This window comes from Prinia subflava, chromosome Z, assembly GCF_021018805.1.
Source record: "Prinia subflava isolate CZ2003 ecotype Zambia chromosome Z, Cam_Psub_1.2, whole genome shotgun sequence".
Lineage (NCBI taxonomy): Eukaryota > Metazoa > Chordata > Aves > Passeriformes > Cisticolidae > Prinia > Prinia subflava.
Window position 1 is genome coordinate 32484141 of NC_086283.1, and position 23592 is coordinate 32507732.

Genomic DNA, 23592 nt, shown 5'->3' on the forward strand with positions numbered 1-23592 from the left:
GCCAAATACTGCTTTTACAGATCTTTATCAGCTCTATTTTACAGTTATTTTATTATTAACTTTTTATACCTACTGTAAGCTAATTTTCCCTTCAGAATAAAGTAGTTGGATGGCAGTAGGATTTTTTTGTGCTTCAGTATTGTTCTCTAAAACAGCACTTCAAAATGTGCTTGTGCCAATAAATATTTTAATGATTTCTCCTATTTATGTTTCTAAACTTCAGCAGGTAAGTCACATCCTGCACTAAATGATTACTTCAGCTAATGAAACCAAGTTTTGTTACATGTAGGTCCTCAAGTTTTTGAAGAACAGGTAAAAGAAACTAATGTCACATCTGACTAACTTAGCAAGAACTATTTCCATCTTACATCTATGCAAATAACTGTGCATCTACAGCTGAGAAAAAGCTTTTTGTGCCTCTGCACAACAAATACACTGTTGAAGAATTTTTAGAAGAGCGAGGCCACGATCTATTGATAGGAGGTTTGAACAATCCTTGCTATCAGGGAATAGTGTATTAAAGCTTCCATATTTGGATCCTGAAAACATAGCATTTAAAAATTTGCATGGACAACCACTTGGAAATTTAGCAATACCTGTAGAATTAAGAGTGCATCATTCAGCTTGTCATAATTGTTGTATGTCAGATACTTTAATTTTACGTTGTGGTCATTGTTTTGAGATTTTTCCTAGACATAGTTTGGCACTTTACACATATCATTGTCTTTGTTTTTGGTTAGCCAGCAAACATTTGAGCAATGTTGTAGAGAATATATAGGGCTTGATGATGAACAAGATTTAAGTAATTGGACACCAGAAAATAGAGGAAGAGATAGTTTTAGCTTGTATAAAATGGGCGATCAACAAATCTTATGCTATTTCAGAATCAAGCCTGCACACTTCATTGTTGGAATGGTCATGTCGTTATTGTGGAGTAGAACAAACTGTATCCTCCACCAAATAGATGTGCCCCAAAATATGTGGGCCACACGGGCAAATGAGACAGGTCAGAGTTCTTTCTGTTTATCCATGACTTCTGCAGGAAACACCTTCAGAACTTGTCTGATAGAGATTTCTGGAATAAATGTTTCAGAATTCAAGGCACGGGAAAATGTAGAAAAGATATGTCAGATGCTCGTATTGCTGAATTGATTCCTAAATTAATGAAATCATTGCCATGGGACCCACAGGAACAGGACTTATTGGGGTCTCAGCCCATTGGCAATTCCTCAAAGAACTGGACACAAACATGTTTTGGATTTGGTGGATCTACATTTACAGATGTTCAGTTTAAAAATCCACAAAGATGGTCAAGATGGACAAATGTGACTTCTATGTCACCATGGTATTCATTCAATGGTACAAATAGCTATTGCGGAAGTAACACTACCTCTAAATCAGTTCAGGATCTTGGGTGTTTTAGAATAGAATATATCAAAAATAAATGAAATTTTGGAACAATGGCACCCCAAAAGCTCTTCCTCCAAATGTATTTCTATTTGTAGAGACCGTGCCTGGCAAGGAATTCCCTTGAGTGTGTTTGGAGATCCGTGTTACTTGGGAAGACTCACTCTAGTAGCTTCATCTATGAGACAATGGCTCAATATGACCATGGCTGACCACAAGCAAAGACAGAAGAGATTGTTAGGATTGACACCAAAATGTAATAATGAAGTTGAATTGATGAGTGTTACAGCAAGAACTCTTTTAGCTATTTTTACACCAGGTGCAGCTGCTGGAGATGCTTTGAAAAATCTAGCATGTTTAGCATGTTGGGCTGAGAAGCAAATGCAACTACCATGGTAATAGAAGAAATGCTAATGGATCAAAATAGTTTAAGGGATGCACTTTTACAAAACAGAGCTATGATTGATTTCCTATTGCTGGCACAGGGACATGGATGTGAAGATTTTATGGGAACATGTTGTATGAATCTAAGTGATCACAGTGACTCAATATACAAGAAATTACAATATTTATGACAGCACGTTCAGAGTATCCAGCAAGAGCAAGGCCTGTTTGATAGCTGGCTGACCAATTGCTTTGGTAACATTCTAAACTGGCTGAAAGAACTGACTGTAGAAGGTTTACGATTTCGTGCATATCTTCTGATCTTTGTTCTTGTTGGATGCCTGGCACTCTCTTGTGTGAAAAAAGGTTTGGAGAAAGCAGTGAATCAAGAATGGATTGTTCCAAAAGAAACAGTGGGAATTGTAGGAGAATTTTAAGAAGAGTGAGGCCATGATTTATTGATAGGAGGTTTGAAGAGTCCTTGCTGTCAGGGAACAGTATGAGAGTCTGTGCTGTTCCTATAGGGCCTTGAATTAACAAGAAAGTAACAATCATAATAATTTAGTGTTCCTTCTCACGGATGCTTCCTTACAGCTGCTGAAGATATGTAACAACTTGTGCCTTCTCATGGATGCAGAAGACAGAATGCTACTCATAAGACAAAACAAAGACTATATGCCAAAAAACGTGGACCAGTGGACAATCATTTAGAGTATATGTGTATGAACTTTCAACCAATCAACTGTTCAGCTGTACTTGCTTTTATTCTGTACCCATATAAATATAGAAAAGAAGAAATAAATGGAGAGATCAAACAATTATATAGATGTCTGTTTGATACTTGGCTCCTCTTTTGCAACAATACACCACAACTCAGTTATGACAAAACACTGCTGGAAATTCCTGTCATAATCTTAATCAATACTACTGATATAATGTAAATTACAGTCAACAGTTTTGACTAGAAATACAAAACACAACCTCCCAGTCGAAGTCACAGGAATGAGAATGAGGTTTATGAACTCCCAGAAAAACATCTGATTTGCATAGCAGAGATTGCTCCCTTACATAAAAGGACTATTGGTTAATTAACACAATCCATATCAGCTGTATACTTTCCTCAGGTTCCACGGGACTTGTAATAAACTATCCCCAGAAATTGGCTGCATCTAAGCTTGATTTAATGTTATGCATATTTTCTCGACGTTGCTTGGTGTAAACATTTGCCTCTCCTTTTTGCAGCCGTTGCTTCAGAACAGACTTTTGCTGCTTGGTCAGTTGACGCTTTATCTTCTGTTTCACCAGTTCCTACAAACAAACACATTTGTCATCAAAACTTCTTTAAATCATTTGGCAGTAGGACATGACATGACAACAAAATTTTCCAGGACCAACACGAACATTCATGATTCACGATGTTCACCTTGACTGTAGAAATAAACAGAGTTGTTTCCTTGTAAGAAAATCATAAAACAGTTCAGTTGACTGAAAAAGGAGATTCTCTGCTATGGACAAGGTCTGCATGGAGCACTGTGTGTGTGCTACACCCTCAAGACTCACAGCACCTAAAGGAGTATGGGGTTATCTGTGTTTTTGTCTTCTGATAGTCTTTGTTATAATAAATAGTATTTAAAGTATTTTTTCATTTTAAAATGAAACTTCAAGTGTGTTCCTTATTGAGATACTAAAGGATCCACACCTCTCAGTGCAGAACACAGGCCTCACACAAAAATGTAAATACTGATAATATTGCAGAACATATCCAGCAGTATTATTTGTTTTGAGCTAGTTTTTTTAGCACCTTGGTTATTCTGAAGTTTAAATTACAAAAATATGACTGATTCTAATGGAAAACAACAATTCTATAACACAAGTGTGGCTAAGAGAGATGGTGAATTAGTGATTTACAATTCCTCTTCCAGTTATCCCATTCCATCAAACTGGAGTAGTTCTATGAAATTTCATCTGTTATTTGCACCTGTGGCTCATTCCAAGCTCTGCACTTCATTGTGATGGCAATATGTGCCCATGACAAAAATGAAGCCATGATTTTGTAGACTGTGGCATGGTCTCAGCTCAAGGTGCCACACTGATGCCAAGTGCATACTTGCATATTTTTTCTTGGAAGAAAAAGAGAAATCAAATTATTTTCATCTATTTCATCATGGTGAAATCATATCTTCGCTGGCAACCTGCTAGACTAAATTCTGCAAGGCAGACACTCTTATGACATGTAATCTAATGTAAATTCACCAAATTCTATTGCTGAACTGCAGCATTTGGTGGAAAGACTCATCACTCTTTCCATCATCACAACTTACATGTGTTCCTAAATTCCTGATGCCAAGTAGACATATTACCTACTGCCTACTCTGGGGTTGAAGAAAAGCACACTAAATTCTGCTGAAAATGTCCTGACTTATGTAATTCAGGTCAAATTCAAATTGCCAAATACATTGCTGTTGAAGATGAGTTCACAGAAATCTTCTGGCAAACAATGTGAAGAAATCTCTAAGAAGACAGGTGAGAAAGACAAGATTAAATCTAGACTCAAGTATCCACGTTCAAAATAAAACATATTAATCATGGCTAGCAACAGATATAGATGAACTGATGCTGTTAGTATATTAACATATATAAATATAAACTAGTTATTGGGTAAATGAGAGTTGTTACTGTTGATACGGAGCTTCAGCAAGAGACCAAAAAGCAAAATATGAAGGAGAGTGCTGGAAATCACTCCCTGTAAACAATTACAGCAGCGTCAGTGCAGTTTTTGTGGGACTGAAGAGGCACACTGGTAGATGGCAACTGTTTTTAAAGATGATTAATGCCAGAGAACAATTTCAGAAACAGGTCCCAACAGCTATGTTCAATTTAAGGTGGTCTGAGGGTAAACTAGATGACAACGTAACTATTTACCGGAGGAATGGTTGAACAGCTCCCAATACTTCTGACTGATGCGATGCTCTTAGTCCTTCTTCTGTGCCCAGCAATGGGAACAATACACTCTTCATTACTGAAACACACAAATGAATGTATTATTCCACTAGCAAGATAAACACACCTTTGACTTTACGAGCACCCTGTTTGAGTCTTCACTTTCTGGGCTACAACTTGAAAACTCACAACAGAACATGTAAGTTTCAAACATTAACACTAGTCGCTCAAGACAGGCAGTTTGTGAAAGGAAGAATTTGTTGCACAACAGCCACGTAAATATTGAGCACAAAAAGAGAAACCTCTGGGCAGTAAAACACTTCAGATCCTACACAACGTTTTGACAATATTTAACTGAAAAGCAAAAGCAAATGAAGAGGAGTATGATCTCTGTATCCACATACATGGTGGGCTGGCACACTCAAGAAATAGAATTTCACACTCAAGGGGTTAGTCTGAAGGCAAGCACAAATTCCTAAGTATGTCAGGAAAGGAATTAAAAGCCTGAACAACATACAGTACAAAACATTTGAATAAAACAATCCAAGGAGCTTGTTCTGATAACTTCAGCTGAGTGAGCAGCAGAACATTTGGCTTTGACACACAGTATCTGAATTATAAACTTACTCATGAATGTTATTTAGAAGTAGTATTTTAACATCAGGAACTACTTCATTACCAATATTAGCTGAAATGAAGAAAAAGGGGAAAAATCCACCACACAAAATAGGTTTGTCTTTGAAGTGCAAGACCTGTTTTCTCATTAGAAACTACAACAGAGCAGGACAACCATAGCACCAATAGGAAAGGTATTTACTGCTATATTTGCAAAATAAATTGAATTTTTAGTCTTCAGTTTAAACAAGGACTGCTGAAGAGCAGTTCTTGAGCTAGTTGACACATTTACATTTTTAGGGGCAAGGGAAGGGCCACACTCCTAGACAGTAAATGTGAATCTTTACCTGTAATGACTGAATTCCTCATCTAAAGCTGATGAGCTGACCAGCTCAGGGCACTTGTCTTCGTTCTCCTTACCCTCACAGCATCCTCCTTGACCTGCCTGACCTTCCAGTTCAGCAGCATTTTCAGTTAATCTTTTGCCCTTAGAAGATATAATTCCAGAACCCTCTGCAACTTCACTGGACTTCCAAGGCACATCTGGCCCTTCAGCTTTTTCCAAGGCTGAACTCAACTCTGCCACTTTCAGTCCTTGTGTATTTTCAGCTGCATCAGCCTCTTCCTCACTGCTGCTCACGGCGCTGTCAGAGGCTCTGCTTTCAGAGCAATCACCCACTTCACATGTGAAGTCTTCGCTGTTTTCTTCATTTTTACTGAAGAAGCTGAGGTCTTTCTCAGAGTCCTCTGCAAGGTCTAACACCTCTGTACTGTCATCCTCATCAGAACCTGTGGGGTAAAGCAGCTCACCATCTTCCTGCCTCTCCTTTGCATAGCCACTGGCAGCAATCTCTTTATCAAGAGAACACTCTCTCCTGTGAAAGAGGAATGTTTTCTTTTAATATGCTGAATTTAATAAGCCAAGTTACCAATATACTACGTTTTGGGTTTGAAATGCTAACCAAGCAAGACTGAAATTACCCACACTATTAACAAAAAATATACGCTCTGTTGAAACACGCAAAAGACATGATGGTGCTGAGCTTTAGGCAAAATACTAACAGAATATAATTCAAGAAAAGAAAACTCCTCCAGAAGATGAGTCCATCTCCATAACCTGCATTTATGTTTTGTTTTACTTTAGCAGGAATAACTTTTGGGTTTAAGTTCCAATCGTGCTTAAGCAAACAGAATAATAAGAGGTGTGACATACAAAGGCTGATTAAAGAGTGGAACTCCTTAGGAAAAGTCTCAAAATGAAATAGAACCGTTTTCATTGCAATAGCTTTGGTCCTAAAATGAGTGAAAATTAGTTTACTTTTCAGAGGTAGTAAAAGACTTCAGGAATAAAAGTTTAAATGCAATAATGCCTGAGGAGGCAGTCACCCTATTTACAGCATTTTAAAAATAGTTTTAAAATGGAAACCCAAAGTAATCCTCAATATAGTAGAATTGTCAAACAGGCTGATTCTGCATCACTGTTAATATTTCCTGGACATTCACCATTTGGATCAAGCTTTCAGGTTGACCTCTCTTCCTTTGTTGCAGGAAGACAAAGAAGGCAGCAGAGGATTTTAAAGCACATTTGAAAACCACTTACAGTAACGTTGAAGAAAATACAAAAGAAATGAGAAAAATATAACTTAAAATTGCACAGTCAGGCCTGTTTTTTTTTTCTCCCACAGGCATCTCTCACAGGAATCCACTTTTCTCAGAAAACCAACACTAGTGCCCTAAGTAGAACTCAAATTCATCTGGTCATTTCCACCTGATGTCTTTGAAGGTTGGGAAGAGCTCACTCTCATAGTTGAAGCGTTTCTTGAAGAACTCCTTAATACAGTTAACATCTCTGTTAAAATACCTGTAAAAATACAGAATTGTACAAACAAAAAATCAGTGAAGTCTATTGCAATAAGGAGCATTTACCCTACATGGCTTTATTTGAAAATTATTTGTATTAGTGATCTCAAGCCAAAAGGCTAGGAAGAGTGTTGGAGTCCATGTTTCCATGGATCCCCCGTAGAGAGTGAAAAGTGCAGGAACTGAATTAAAACCTTTAGAAAAATTAGAATATATAAAGCCACACACACATAAAGTAGAAATAAAAGCTTCAGCTTTAAACTTCACATGCCCTAAGTGCCTAATTGTTAGTGTAGAAGTACAGAGCTTCAGGCCTAGTGATAGAATTTAGACATAACAAAAATAGAGTAGAGTACTGTTTATGACTTTTGGTATGAATTTTGCATAAATAAGATAGAGTTTTTCACATATGTTAAGATAAAATTTTTCACATAAAAAGATAGAACTTCTACGCTAGCAAGATAGAGTTTTTGCACTAATAGATATGCTATATACACAGGTTTTTTGATACTGCTTTTCGTAGTTTTTCGTAGTTTTTTACGAACTTAGAGAATTGGACCTAGATTGGGTAGTGTGTAGATAAAGATACAAATATGCATTTGTAACTTATGGATAAAAGCCTCTGGGCTGGAAGTGAAGGTATCGATTGATCAACCTGATCTATCGATCCAACCTCCATCTTTTGCATGCAGCCTGAGGAAGGAGCCCTGCCAGGGAGCCGAAATGGGATTCTAAAGGTACCACCTATTGTAGTCTTTGTCGTTTGGGAGCAGGGCCCTGGGGTCCCATCCCTTTCCTTTCCCTCCTGCGGCGCTTGCCCCAGAACTCTGTTCGGGGCTGCCGGGGACTCTGCGAGTGTTCAGGACCCCAGGACCCCCTTTCTGCCATCGCGGCCCTGCGGATGGGAAATCTGCTGGGTCCGGGACCCCTTCTTGCCTCTACGATCCCGCACCCGGGACCCCCTTCCTGTCCCTGTGATCCCTGCGGTCAGGAACTCTGTGTGAGTTCAGGACCTTGGGACCCCCTTGCTGTCCCTACAGCCAGGAACCCTGTTTGGGGTCAGGAGTTGAAGGTTGTTTTATCCTAAGGCTGGAATGTTATGTTAAGTTTCATGGGTAAGACTATTGTTTATTCTGGAATTTTATTTCTAAGACTTTATACTCATAGATTTTATACTCATAACTGATTGTGAGACTGTAAGACCACTCATTTAGGAATCTCGCACCTTCAGATACATGCTTTCATGTAATAAACAAGTTCGTGTAAGACCATAAAATGTTCTTAGAACTTTAAGACCTATTAACCTGTAGAAACGGCCTCAGCAGAAGAGAAACTGGATACAGTACTTTTCTGAGCATTTCTTGATGAAACAGTATTATTACCTCTGAGAAGCAATTAACCCCATATTTTTTCTGTAGAGATATTTCTACTCATTCTTCGTTTAGAACTTGTGCTGCATCACAACAATGGCAGAAAAAGATTCAGGAAAAGACTTATGGCAACAAGTCATGGTTGACTGTTTCCTGTCATCAGCATTTGTCAGATTCACCTGAAAAACACCTTTAGATCTAAACCTACCATTCAGCATTTGCATGTGATGTTGACATCATCTGAGGGAAATCAATCAAAGTGGCATGGTCATTATTATCCAGGATGAGATTAAACTCATTGAAATCCCCATGGATCAGACCGTGATTGGCAAGTTTTACAATCAAGTCCATTAATTCATTGTAGACGGCAGCAGGATCTTCCATTTGGCGCACCTGGCACCTGAAAAGTTAAATAAAATAAAATATTCTCAACCTTGAAGGACTCGATTTAAAATACAGATAAAGTATACAAAATATATCTGACAGAATGCCAGAGTAATTCAAATTAAAAGTGCACTCAGGTCTCTGGTCCAGCATCCTCCTGAAAGCTGAGTCAAATCTGAGACCACACCAGAGTGCTCAGGTCTCTGTCTAGTTGGAGAGGAAGAATGGGAATGGAGAGGGACAGTGAAATCTTCTCAAGCAACTTGTACCACTGCCTCTCTCTCCTCAAGAGGAGAAACTACCTCCTTATAGCCAGGCTAAACCTCATCTAAACTCACACTTGTTGTCTCCCATTGAGCACTGCTGTCATCATGTGTTCTGTAAATAATGGACCAGCAAACTTCTATGTTTCTTCTGTTTTAGGTAATCTTATCATGTCAGTAAGAGCTAAATCTTCTTACACTGAAATTCAAATGGCATATGGCATTTTCTTTTACAAAATCAGATTTTATAGATTATGTCAGGAAAAGAAGAAAAAGTAAACTTCTACTGCAGACTGTCACAAGAAACCCGAAGTGTTCTGTTTACACAATGGATATGGAATTATTTAACAAATGAGTGTGGGAAGACAGAACACAATTAAGTCCTTGCCACATTATTCTTCGACTGTTTTACTTTGGAATTAATTCCCTTTTGAACAAACTTAAGATCTTGAGTCCTATACAGGAGACTGGACTGGTTTGTTCAGTAACTAGACACTTCAAATCTTTGGATTAGACCTGGGTTACTGTATGAAAGATACATGCCTTTTGCACTCAAAACCGAACCAAACCCTTCACCTACAAACCTCAGTAATAATGTTTCTAGAAGTTGGAAAACTCAAGCAAAATAATCTTTCTCAAAGGTGCAAAACCAGATTATATGTGGTATCTATATAAACAATGCAGAGGTGAGTTACAAACTGACCTGAACTAACAGAGCCAGGATCACAAACTGAACCTCAGCATATGAGGGGTATTAATACTATAAATACAAAGTAACAGACAGTATATGCAATTTCTGTGTAGAAAACAAGGAAAAACCCCAGCCCTGTTACTTTTCCTAAGGTTGTCAAGGTCTCTGTAACACTGAGAATTCAAGTTTCACTACTTACAAAGGATATCCATCAACAAGCTCCATAACAACCGCATGCCTGTTGTAGTCTATGGGCTTTGGGACAGGAAATTCTCTGTCATGCAAAACCTGGAAAGAGACAACACATTGAAAAAGTAAAATCAAATAGTTAAGGCAACTAATTACATATATTAATAAATACTAAATTACATACATAATACATATATTGACAAACCCACACCTAAGATAAGCAGTATTTATCACTGTGATAGCAGCATATATTGCCCAAGTCACACACTTAAGAAGGAAAACAGCCTCACGGCCATTGGAACTTCCACTGCAAAGACAACAAAATGTCGACGTTTAGACACTGAGTACACTGCTACAGTTTAATTATCATGCATCTGGAAGAAAACCGCAACAGACTGGAGAAATCACAGAACCTTATCTGTACATTAGCCTGTGGAATCAGTAGGAGGTAATTGGAAATGGGGTGTTTGGCATTAGAAAAGAATTCCACACTAAGCTGCTGCCAATACACTCCTGCCTGATTAGTCAGTCTATGCTCAGTTGCTGTAAACACAAGAAGTTCATTCTTAAACAGTAATAATCAGCATTATACCACACTTAAGATTAACCAAAGTTAGGTCATAATATTTTGAAGCTCTCCTGTTCGCCTTTTCTAGCATAAATTCACTGGATCCACTCAATTTTTTAATGAGTTCATTCTCTTTTTACTCATTCTGTTGTTACCATGAACTTTTCTAAGAGTACTAAGTCAAAGCAACACAAATACAGTTTTTGTTCCTTAAGTATTATTGCTTTTCAGCACTCAATTCAGCTAATACGGCTTTTCAGCACTCAATTAAACCTCCTCCAACCTTCTGCTCAGGGAAACTGACCCCCACAATTACATTCCTAGAAGTTCTGACCACATAAGGCTTTACCAGTTGGGCCACCTGGACCAATACAGAAGTTCTAAATTATGGTGTTAGTTCTTTCTCTGTGGAGGCCACTGAGACAATCCATCGTGGTTCTTTCTTACAAGAACAAAAAAATCATATTTCATGTATATATTACTACTGAATAGCATAAAAGGAGAAAGGAAAACTATGTTTTTATTAACAATTAGTTTTCAGCTATCATTTTTCATCACTATACAATATCTGTGTTTTTTTAAAGCAGGTAAAAACACCACAGAATTCAACAGTAGCAATATATGCTTGGGAATGAAATCTTTTCTCACAGCACAGAACTAAGTGTGCCTTTTTAGATCAAAACACCAGTTTTTATCTAAAAGATTTCCCTCAATAGCACAGCAACAAGTGAAAGCTTGGTAGAATAAAAAATAGATTAATTTTAAGAAATGACCACTGCTTCCTAGTCTGTGCAATAAATTTTGACAGAAAAACTGCAGAACTAGTTATATTTAGATTATCTATCCATAAATAACATCATTAATTTAAGTTCTCCCATGATACTTGCATCTGTTCCATGTGATATCAATAGCAAAGTTTAATTTTGGCACTGGGACACATACAAAGCATGCCTTATTGAAACTTTCTGAAATGCATGCTTTAAGTCCATTAGGGCAGAGAAAAAATGAAGCATAAATCCTAGCAGCACTGCAAACACAACCTGATCAAAAGACAGCCTGAGAGGCATCTTCCAGCCTGTCCCACCTTTGCTGGCACTGTGTGAGTGGCCACCTACCTTCATGTAGGCAAACTCCTTCATTGCTGCTATCCGGGACAAGTACAGCCAGGACATTTTGTGCCTGTGTTTGTGATAGTCACGTTTGTTTTTCAGGTTTCGGAAGGAGGTTCTCCCCAGCCGGTGCAATTTCAGTGCAAACTGTTGCTCCTCTTCACTGGCAACGATATAAATATCTAGAATATATGTAACAGCACAGATCTAAGAAACGAATGATATCTAACAAACCAGCTGAAAAAGTGCAATGAAAGTTTGTTACCTCAGTCCTCACCCTTTCTGACCCACAAGTTTTAGCAGAAGCAGCTAAATACATAGTATATATCAGAGGTTTGACCATGAAGAAATTACTCTTAAAGACTTTATGGCACCCCAATAGAAGAAATGCTGATAGGATCTGAAGTATCTTTCAGTTTTCTGGTGTTCTTAACCACACTCTGGAAGAGCTTCTCCTTCCTGATCAAAGGACACACAACTCAAGGGACCAGACTCTTAATATAAAGTTAACAAATACCCTAAACTTACTTTCTAGCATTTGTCCTAAATAATCCCCTTCTTCAATTACAAAAGTCACGTTCTGTGTCAAACTACATGAACATAAGAGGAATCAAGATAGTGTTCCTATAGTTTTGAGCCTATTTTACTTTACTACCTTATTTTTAAGCGGGATGCAAAAGCTGAAATTATCTTTTTGTTTAATGCTTTGAAACTCTTCACAAAGCACAACTCAAGGTGCACCTGACTGCAACATACCTTTTAAAATAACAAACTAAGAAACAGACAAAATCAGCAAAACGCAATTACACTGTTGTGAAAAAATACTCAAATGTAGCCAGAAGCCTGACAGCGCACTTGAACATGCTATGTTCAAATACATCTTGGTGTTTGACAGATTAACTGATCTGCCTATCCAGAGGAGAACTACCTTAGTTTCTAGCAAAATATTTGCAATATTACAGATGTGTTTACTTTAAAAAAATATTAAAAATGTTATTTTAGTTTACCTGATTCTTTGCCAACACCCATCTGATTTCCCACAGAACTGATGACTTGTCGGGAAGAGAGAGTTTTCAGAGCCAGATAATCATATCCTGCATTAGTTAACCGATAACCCTGGACAGCTGGGTAAAAATAAAATACATTTCACTCCTTATTATGCATACATCACATTACAAATAAATCTCAATTTAGTGTTGTTTCTTGTTTCTTAAAGTACTGAACACCCAAGTAATATTTCACCCCTTGGCTCTTACCAGCCCAATTTAACTGAATGGTGAAGATGTTTAAATTGGATTGGAACAACCCTCAGTCCTCTGAAGAACTGGGAGAAAAGGGAGAGGTATTTCCTACAGACATCCCCGCTGTGTCTGCAGGGCCAGATCCAACTAAAAGGCTCAAGGTAAGGGGGAAAGGTCTGCACAACTTTGTCATACAACAGATAATAAACACTGCTTTAGCAGCTGTTCCTAAAGCAGTGAAATGTCCCAGGATTTTGCAGTCTGTCCCAGAACTTTGAGGACAACCTCATTTGGGTTGACTGCTACACACACTTGAACATTGCTTCAAGTGATGATTTTTTCCACCTTATTCTGAGAAAAAAAGAAAGTTAACTGTTTATCTTTTTTCTGTCTGTCACTTCTAAAAGTACAAGCAGACATAGCATCTGCTGCTGCGTCACCACATATTTCCAGGCTGAGTCCAAGAGAAGGCAAATCAAACACTCTGGGCACTCCTACATCCCAACATGTTGGGCAGGTACCACTGTGAGGCACTGAGGACAGGATAAGAAAGGGAGACACAAAACAACACAAAATTCAAACTCACTTTTAGTTCGTTCGTAAGCCAGAAGTTTGTGCTTCACCAACTCTCCCAAAATTTTATTACAGCCACCGTGTTTAAGGCTAGCAATGGAAGCAATTAAGCTAGTAGGAACTATTTCATGGTTCTTCATGCCCATTTCTACCTAAAAGAGTAATTAAAAACAGATTTGTCAGCCCTGTGTTCAACAACGAAATATCAGATCCTGGTCAAGAGCAAATCCCTTTTCAAACAGACAATTTTTAAAGACTACAGGTTTTAACACTTAACTTGCTACGTTTTAAGACTTAACAAATCTTTCCATTTGCTTCACTGCTCTTTGGCAGCCTATGTGCAACTAATCCTGGGAAGCTTCGGTGCTATCCACCACATGAGTGCCTAATTAAATTTCGGTCCCAGTCAAGGAAAACAGAGAGAGCAGAGACGCTGGGGGTGCTGCCTCACCCTCATGGGTTTGCGACCACCCGGGCATCCCCAGGGACTCTCCGTGGCATCCCCAGAGAACCTCCGAGCATCCCCAAGAATTCCCTGCCCCTCCTAATTTCCCCCAGCCGGGCGGGTGAAGGAAACACCGGCCCGAACCGAGACCTCCCCAGAACAGGCCAGCACGGAGCCCCAAAGGAGACAGTGGCACCACAGGCGGGTCCCTCCCGCCGCCGGCTGCGACATCGCCCGCCCGGCCCGGCCCTGCTCCGCTGCCCGTGTCCGCTCACCGCGGTCAGCACCCTGAAGTGCTCCCGGGACATGTACCGCAGCATCACCACGTTCAGCTTCCCCATGGCTGCGGCGGCAGAGGAGCGGGAACGGCAAAAGAGGAAATGGAGGAAAAAGATCAGGACAGGGATGTGGAGGACGAGAGGGAGCGCAGGCTGCACATGCGCAGCAGCGCCCTGGGTAGGTCCTGGCAGCTGCGTGCGCTTCGGCGCTCCGCCGGGTCCCGCTGCGCTCCGCCCGTCACCGAGCCGGGAACCGAAACGAACAGACAGCGAAACTTTGCTTCCAGCTCTGCGAGACCCCCTTCCATTCCTCCCTGCCGCGGAGGAGTGGTTTGTAACGCCCGTGCAGCTGCCAGGACCCGTTCGCCTGAAGAGTCATTCCTGCTCCTCACGTGACGCTGTGGGACGGTGAGAAATGTGAGGCAACAGCGGAGCCCGGCTGGGAAAGAGTTCTTTTCTCAGAAGGAAAACCCTGTGTTGCCAACCCATTTAAACTCAAATCCAGGCGTTTTGGGAAGCTAATTGTTAAAAATGGTCCTAAAGTATTCGCTTTCGCATTTATGTATTAGCTTTTGCACGTTGTTATTTATGATCAGAAATATTCAAATATGGCACAATTCATAACTTCTTTTAGCTGCTGGTTAATGTAATATAATCTATTGTACTAAAAAGTATGCATGGAAATAGCGCGTATCGCCCATGGAAATAGTAGTGGGATGAACATATCTATGTATACACTGTATAGCTTATAGAAATAGTCTTATGATTATGTTGTAGGCCTTAGCAAAACAAGAAATGTTAAAATGCTTCTATGTAACTAAGAGAATGGTGTAAAGCAATTAGGTTGTTTTCCCACATCTGCTGGCTAACCTCTCCAAGTGATAACAATGACACAAACCAGAGCACTGGAGAAGAATTGGAGATCTTGTTAACTCCTCTTATTAGGGAAGTGTGAAACAACAGGATGAAATCAGAAGGAATAAAATATACCTGACCAGCAGGACGCCATGCAGATAAGCCAGAGTGTAAAACCAAAACAAGAAAGAGTTCCTGCAACGTGGAAAGCTCCCAAGAATGTTTGAATAATGCCTGAAACTTATGAATAGATATCTACCTCAGTAAAGTAACAGTATATAGATAACATTGTCTTAATTTACTGATGTACTCTTTGGCTGATAGCCAGGAACACCCCAGTGCTGAACATTGTCCCTTCTTATCCCCTTATTAAACTTCTAAGAATATTCTGAAGTGTGAACTTTGGTTTTTCACTGTTTTGAGGCCCCACCAAGATAAAAACCTCTCTGTGGCTCTGGAGGGTCCTGGGCAGGAGGTGCCTGCTTAGTTGTCTTGCCCAGGCTTTCCCTGCTGCTATGAGACCGCAAGTTTAACCCTTGACAGGGGATAAAGAGGACAAAAAGAGAAAGGGAAGTAAAACTCCCTAAGAAACCATGGCCACTCCAAATCTGGGCACGAAAGAACCTAGATGGGCAAGTATATTGCAAAAAGAGTATCGTGAAAATCCAGGAGAGTGTGTGTGTGTTTATGAGATGCAGACAGGATAGTCCCCAGTCTGCAAAATGAAGTGTGGGGGCCTTCCTACCGTGTTTCCGTCTCCCCGTGAGGAGACTAGCCGGTGAAGGGACCAAGTGAATGCTGGATCCTGAGTGGGAGTGGGGGAATGTGGAAGGCTTAGCTTTGGGGTTAAAATGGGGAATTAAGAAAACAGAGAGGAGAGGAATTGTCTGTAATTTCAACTGCAGAAATCCTAGTTCCAGGCAGTACTGCAATTTGACCCATGTTGGATGGCCTACAGGAATCTTGGCTATATTGGGAGTTGGAATAGTTAGAATTTGGAGCAGGGTCTGCAAAAAGGTGAGATGCTAAGAACCCGAAACCCCAATATACCCTTGAGGGATGAATGGTTGCACTGGTCTGGGGTATCATGCTGCTAAGTAGAAAACACTGCCTTGACAGATCTGAAGAGACAGATTAAGCCTGCTTGATACTGGAGGGGGGTGGGGGGGGGAGGAGGAAGAAGCAGGATCCCTGTAGCAAGGATTTGAGGTTTTTTTCAAGCGCTGTTATATGAGATTTTTTTTAAGTGTGGAGGGGACAAGAGAAAGATTTAAAATTTGGGACATTTTGGAGAGACTTAAGACTATTTTTGGGCAGGTAGGTCATTGTGCAATGAATAAGCATCTTTAAAGGAATATTAGTACCTGATTCAACAAAAAGGATACCTTATTGTTATTGTGTAAATGTGTGTAAGGTGTATGTGTATGTCCCTTGTCTAGTGTGACTAGCAAGTATAACTGCTGAATGGATGAGACATACTATTAGTACAAAGTGCACGGGGATCTGTGGTTCCCTTCTTCGGGCGACCGCAACGGCTAGAGAAAGGAGAAGCGCTTGTCGTTCTCTAATAAAGATTTTGTTTTGTTTGTATGAATGCAATTTTGTGCTTGAGTTGTGGACCCGAGTGTCAGCCTTGGGTATTGTGTGAGTGTAAGAGCTGTCATAAAAGGCGGCATTGCACCGCTGCTTTTAGAAGTGCCAGGTGCCAGGAGTGTAGTAGGACAAAATTAAGAACCAGATATTGGGCAATAAATTTCTTGTTTTCTGTAGGACACGAGGAAGTAGATAGCCCAATGATAGGAAAAGGCTGGAGGGAAGCAGAGGCTGAGTCACAAAAGGCAGAAATAATTAAAGTAGTGTGTGGAAGACAGTCTTTGGTTGCAAGGATTTGGTCTGTATTGGAGGAGAAAATACCTGTGAAGAGTGTAGAGTTAGGTTTGCATGGAAGCTAAGCAAGGAAAAAAAGTTGTGCTGAGGTGTTGGGATAAACTGATAAAAATGGGACACAAAGCAAGAAAGGAAAAAGCCCTCAGAGGAAGAGGAAGTCGAAAAGCATCAATGGCTATACCTCCCGATACCCCCCGGGAATAAAATTGGCACAGTGGGAACATAACCCTAGCACAAAGAATAAAAATAGATCAGAATGGTACATTATTGCATGATAAAATGGACTAAAGAGGAGATAAGATTAGATAATTTATTCTGGCCTATGCATGGTTCCTTTGAGAGGGGGATGTGCCAAGCTTTGAATATTCATGTGAATGCTAAAGAAGCAGTCAGCCAGGAAGAGAAAGACTACGCAGCTTGCTGGGGGCAGGAAGCCGCTGGAGGGGAAGGGAGCACATAGATTAAAAGAAACCAAACACTGAGACCCCTTAAATTGTCTCCCTCCTCCATGTCCACCAGCCCTCAATGCACCCCCTCCACATCCTGACGGACCTAACCAGAATATCAGGGAAAGAGCAGTCCAGCAGGAAGAACTGAAAAATGAGGACCAAGCAATATCACTATACCCCTTCTGGAAGTCCCACTGGGAGGAGCACATGGGGGGATTGGGTTTGTCACTGTGCCACTTAACTCCTCCAAAGTGAGGGCATTTAAAAAATACTTAAAAGGTCTACTAGAAGATCCTATTGGATTAGCAGAACTAGTAGAACAGTTTCTGGGACCTAGTATCTATACTTGGGATGAAATGCAATCTATACTAAACCTTCTGTTTACATAAGAAGAAAGACAAAAGATTAGAGCAGCAGGGATGTGGATATGGGAGAGGGATCATGCAAATGGACCCCTGGGGAGGAGAAGATGCTATTACAGCACATGATGTGGGACCACAATAACCCCAGGCGAAGGCAAAATGTGGAAGAGAATAGAGCATTAATTATCAGGGGAGCCAGGGAGGCTGTTCCCTGAAATCAGAATGCCCATAAGGCATTTGTTGAACAACAAAAGAAGGAGGAGACTCCAACTAAATGGCTAGAGAGATTATAAAGAAATATGAGACAATACCCAGGAATGGACACTGGTATGGAAATTGGACAAACTCTGTTAAAAGTAACTTTTGTCACTCATGCTTGGCCAGATATAAGAAAAAAAATAGAAATATTGGAAGATTGGCAAGACAGAGGATTGACCTGTTTAAAGAAGTCCAAAAAGTATATGCACAGAGGGATTAGGAGATAGCAAAGGCAAAAGCTAAAGTAATGGCAGCTGCTATTGATGAAGGAAACCCCCATGCAAAGACCAACTACTATAAGGAGGTGAGGGCCCAGTCAGGCCAGAACAAGGGGGACCAGGAGGAGGTTCAGGGGAACAGAGTTCCCTGGGGAAAGAGGCCGTAAGAAAGAAAAAGGGGGGTTTAATAACCGGAGCCCAATTTGTCATTATTGCAAGGAAATTGAACACTTAAGGTGAAACTAACCACAGAGACAAAAAAGACCTGAAAGTTTTCAAGGAGGTTTGAGCAACAGATGAATAGGGGGGTCAGAGGCTCTATCTCTTGGGGTTGAAATATCAGCAGGAGCCCTTGGTAACTTTAAAAGTAGGTCCCCAGGAGGAAGAATTTGAATTTTTAGTGGATACGGGGGCAGACGGGACATGTGTTTGTAAAATTCCAAAAGGAGTGAGAAAAGTTTAGTGAGAAAAGCTAAAATACAATTCAAGTAATAGTGGCAAAACAAGAAGGATTTAAAGCACCAGTTATAAAACATGTGATATTTGAAGGAACAAACAAAATAGGAATGGGGGATGTTTTATTTGTAGCAGGGGCAGGATGTAATTTGCTGGGGAGGTATTTTCAAGTGCAGTTAAGCATCAGGGTGCTTCCAGAAAGGGGTAAAATGGTAGCCAGACTCCTCTGGTTAAAAGAGGAGGATGAAAGGCAAATTGAAGAAGTAGTCTGGGCCAAGCCTGGAAATAGGGGCAAGTTAAACATAACCCCTGCAGTAATTAAAATAACTAACCAAGAGTGCCCAATTCATGTATGGCAATACTCACTCTCTTTAGAGGGAAAAAAGGGTTGCAGACAGTAATTTGATAATTAATTAAAGATGGAACTTTAGAACCATGCATGCCTCCCCATAGTACCCCCATATTACCAGTAAAAAAAATCAAAAGGGACATAGTGGCTTGTCCAAGCTTGTCTTTTACTGAAAGAAGTAAACAAAAGAACTATAGATCAATATCCAATGGTTCCCAATCCCTACATATTATTAAGTAAAATTCCTCCATCACATTGGTGGTTCAGTGTGATAGATCTCAAAGATGCCTTTTGGGTTTGTCCCCTCTCAGAAGAAAGCAGAGATGTATTTGCTTTTGAATGGGAAGATCCCAACACAGGCAGAAAGCAACAACTCAGTGGACAAAATTAGCCCGAGAATTTACTGAATCCCCTAATTTATTTGGACAAGCTTTAGAAGAAGTATCACAACTCTTCCCTACTGTGCCAGAAGTAAAACTTACCCAATATGTGGATGATTCACTCCTTTCAGGAGAAGATGAAGAGAAAGTCTGAGAATTCACTGTATCATTACCGAATTTCTTGGGAAGCCAAGGGCTTCAAGTATTGAGAGAAAAGCTGCAATTTGTGGAGAATGAAGTAAAATACTTAGGGCATATAATAAGCCAAGGAACCTGGTGATTAAACCCTGAAAGAATTACAGGAATAACCTCATTCCCCCAGCCAGAAACTAAAAAGGAAATCAGAAAACTCTTGGGCTTGTTAGGCCATTATAGGATATGGATAGAAGGGTATATCCAGGCTGTTAAGCTCCTATATGAAAAATTAACAAAAGGAAATTATGTGGGAAAAACAGAGATTTGAAAATTTAAAACAGAAGTTGATCAGTGTCCCTGTGCTAAGTCTCCCCACTTTAGTTAAACCTTTTAACATATTTGTAGATGTGGAAAATGGGGTAGCCCATAGAGTCCTAGTGCAGGCAGTGGGACAGGGGGGATGCAAGAAACCAGTGGCTTACTTGTCTAAATTGTTAGACCCTGTTAGTAGGGGGTGGCCCACTTGTATCCAGGCAGTAGCTGCCACTGCCTTACTAGTAGAAGAAAGCAGAAAATTAACTTTTGAAGGAACATTAAAAGTGCACACCCCACATGCAGTTAGAAATATTTTGAATCAAAAAGCTAAGAAAGGGCTCACTGACTCTTGAGTGTTGAAATATGAAGCAGTTCTAATAGATAAAGATGATCTAGAGTTAAACATCTCAATCCTGCCCAATTTTTATAAGGAGAATCAGTGGAAGAACTAATGTATGATTGCTTAAAAATTATAAACTATCAAACCAAAGTAAGAGAAGATTTGACAGACCAACCCCTTCAGCAGGGAGAGCAATTATACATTGATGGGTCCTCAAGGGTAATTCAGGGGAAGTGAATGTCAGGATATGCTATAGTAAATGAGGAATTAATAACTGTAGAAAAGAAAAAGTTACCTCCCAGCTGGTAAGCCCAAGCATGCGTTCTATGCTTTAAAATGAATTGTTGAAATATTAGCACTAGAAAAAGGGACTGTGTATACTGACTCTAAGAATGCCTTTGGAGTGGTGCATACCTTTGGGAAAATTTGGGAGGAAAAAGGACAGTTAAATTCAAAGGGGAAAGGACTAGTCCATGAAAGGCTTATCTCAGAGGCATTAGAAGCATTACAATTACCAAAGGAAATTGCTGTTGTACACGTTCAGGGACACCAGAAAGGAACCACCTTAAAAATACAGAGAAACAACGTGGCAGACCTAGAGGCTAAAGCTGCAGCTGAGTCCAGAGAAGAGAACACAATGGTGGTTCTAACCCCCACAGAGGAAATTCAGTATATGCCAGTATTCAGTGAATAGAAGAAAGGAAATTCCTAGAAATAGGAGCAAAAAAGAACAATAAATGGAAATGGGTGTCATCTGATGTAAGACAGTTAATAAATAAACCACTGGCAAGAAAAATATTAGAAGGCATGCATAATAAGACTCATTGGAGTACCCAAGTGCTGAGTGATCAGTTCTTGAGAAATTGGGGTTGCATGGGAATTTTTGGAATAGCTAAGCAAATAACTGAAAAGTGTATGATATGCCAAAAGGTAAACAGAAAGCTCATGAGGGGAGCATGCCAAGGAAGGTGAGAATTAGCCTTACAACCCTTTCAGAGTATTCAAGTAGATTTCACTGAACTCCCCCAAGTACAACGGTGGAAATTTTTGCTGGTAATAGTAGATAATTTAACCCATTGGGTGGAAGCAGTACCAGCAGTCAAAGCTACTGCCGATGTGGTAAGCAAAACTTTTAAAACTAATCATTCCCAGGTATGGAATAGTAAATAACATCAACTCAGACTGAGGAACCCATTTCACATCCAAAGTACTACAGCAGGCTGTCCATGCTCTGAGTATGGAATGGGAATTACACACTCCCTGACACACACACAGTTTGGGGTGAGTTGAAAGGATGAATCAAACTCTCAAGAGAACTCTAAACTGATGACTGAAACTCAAATCTCATGGGTCAAATGCCTATACCTAACTTTATTAAGAATCAGGACACAGCCCAGATCAGATTTAGGGATTTTGCCTTATGAAATGATGTTTGGTTTACCATTTCTGATTTCACCTAATAGTATTGCCACTTATGAGGAAGGGGAGGACAGGGTCAAGAAATATGTCCTGTCTATAGCACAAGCTCAAGAGGAAGTGTGGGAAAAAGGGTAGAATCCTACAGATTGCTACCCTAGATTTCAAAATTCATGTCAATCCTGAGGACCGGGTAATGATTAAATCATGGTAAAACCAACCTTTAACCCCCAATGGGTGGGTCCCTTTCAATTATTGTTGACCTGAATTGGCTGTACAAACTGCAGAGTAAGGCTGGACTCGCACTAGCAGAATAAAAGGATTGGTAGAAGAACCCCATGACTGGAAGACCATCATTTCCACAGAAGGACTGAAAATGACTCTGAAAGGAAATGCGCGGGCTCAATGTGGCAAGTAAACTATGGGCAACCACACATCAATCCAGACTGGGAGAGAGTTCCCTGTGGTGGGCTTTATCGATTCTTTTGTATTCCCAAAGGTCAGAGGCTTTCCAAACTCTGAGGTGGTAACTAAGTACCTACCCAATCAGGGGGATCAGGGTTATATAAATTAACAAATGCCGGGTCTGTAGGCAATCCTAGAGTTTTTGCTTTGGTCTGTGACCTACGTAAAGAAAGACCATCACTCTCCCTTGCTGAAACATCTCCCAGATTTATTCCTGGTCACATATCCTGCTTAAAACACCCTGAGGCGAGACATTTAAGCTGAGTACAATGTCTGTGAAAATTGTGGCCAACTCTGGCTACAACTGGCATTGTAGCTCTCCCACGTGGCACGTATGTTGCAAAGTTTGTAGAGAGAAAGGAAAAAGTCCTAACACCAAGTACAAAGTCTAACACTTTGTTGTGGAGTTGAATGGATACTTCCCAATACTCACAAGCTATTAGAAGCTGACTGGAAGGCTGTAGTAAATAAAAACCAGGGACCATATTTTGAGTGCAGACAACAACTCCCCGTGATGGGGAGGTAATAAAGCCCTATTCTATAAGTGAAATTAATAAGTGCTGGCTGACTAAAGAACAATAAAGAACCACAATACTATAAAAGCAGGTGACATAGATAATTTTTTGATAAGGAGATAAGGAGGCAAGACCTGATTAACCACTATACTCGCCACCAAGATCATACTTACATGCTGTGGGCAGCAATATCATAAGGCATGGAAGCTGGGGGTACATGTTACACTGGACACTTATTACTCCTCATTAGTCTTTTCCCTTTTGCAAATTTGGATGATCCATGTCACAAATGCAACAGACTGCTGTACCATGGAAAAATTCAAAGGTCTTATTTTAGCTTTCATACTTTCCTCAGCCACCACTGTTATAAATCATCGGAAACAGACACCTCTCGGGTAGGTTTTCCTGAGATATATTGATTAAGAGTCTTTTTTTTCTTGAAAGCCCATGCCAGAAGCAGAAGAAAAAGTCGGAGTTCACCAGCTCAGGTTCCTCAAACTTGTTTATTATTTATTATCTCTCAGTTCTTTCAGCGCCCTGCCAAGGTCCTTGCTGCAGCAAGCGCACGAGGTGACTCCCCCCAGGTTGGGAGGGGTCGGACCTTTTGTACCCTTTCTCTGACCCAACCATCATCCACAATGTATTTTTTATTTACAATTAATTACCAATACCTACTACCTATGTTAAACATGTCACTTCTATCCTAAACCAAGCCCTTGTGACCCACCACAGCAGAAGATGGAGGACAAGAACAAGAAGGAAGAAGGAAAGGGCCACACCCTGATTCCTCCATCTTGCCTTCCTTGACTACATTCTAAAAACCCCAAATTCTATATTTGCACCCTGTGACAAACTAAGTACCATTTATATCAAAC

The 23592-nt window shown here is 40.2% G+C and overlaps 1 protein-coding gene across 1 annotated transcript; it reads right to left on the reverse strand.

Moving 5' to 3' along the window:
- Positions 1-2536: 2536 nt before the first annotated feature.
- RIOK2 (RIO kinase 2) lies at positions 2537-14501 on the reverse strand. The gene is made up of 10 exons (XM_063423022.1): positions 14315-14501; positions 13608-13746; positions 12788-12904; positions 11787-11962; positions 10114-10202; positions 8785-8976; positions 7115-7207; positions 5694-6221; positions 4714-4810; positions 2537-3099 (listed from the first exon to the last, which is right to left on the reverse strand). The coding sequence occupies exons 1-10, from the start codon at positions 14378-14380 to the stop codon at positions 2938-2940; spliced, it is 1659 nt and encodes a 552-aa protein (XP_063279092.1). The 5' UTR covers positions 14381-14501; the 3' UTR covers positions 2537-2937.
- Between the last annotated feature and the right edge of the window lie 9091 nt (positions 14502-23592).

Bases quoted from the DNA above. Each gene is read 5' to 3' on its own strand.
- RIOK2 (XM_063423022.1), bottom strand. From the start codon at position 14,380: ATGGGGAAGCTGAACGTGGTGATGCTGCGGTACATGTCCCGGGAGCAC. The intron at 7,208-8,784 runs GTAGGTTTAGAT...GTATTTTTACAG, and splicing joins TCACATGCAAATGCTGAATG to GTATTTTAACAGAGATGTTA. The intron at 6,222-7,114 runs GTGGAAATGACC...CCTCTTTCACAG, and splicing joins CCAACCTTCAAAGACATCAG to GAGAGAGTGTTCTCTTGATA.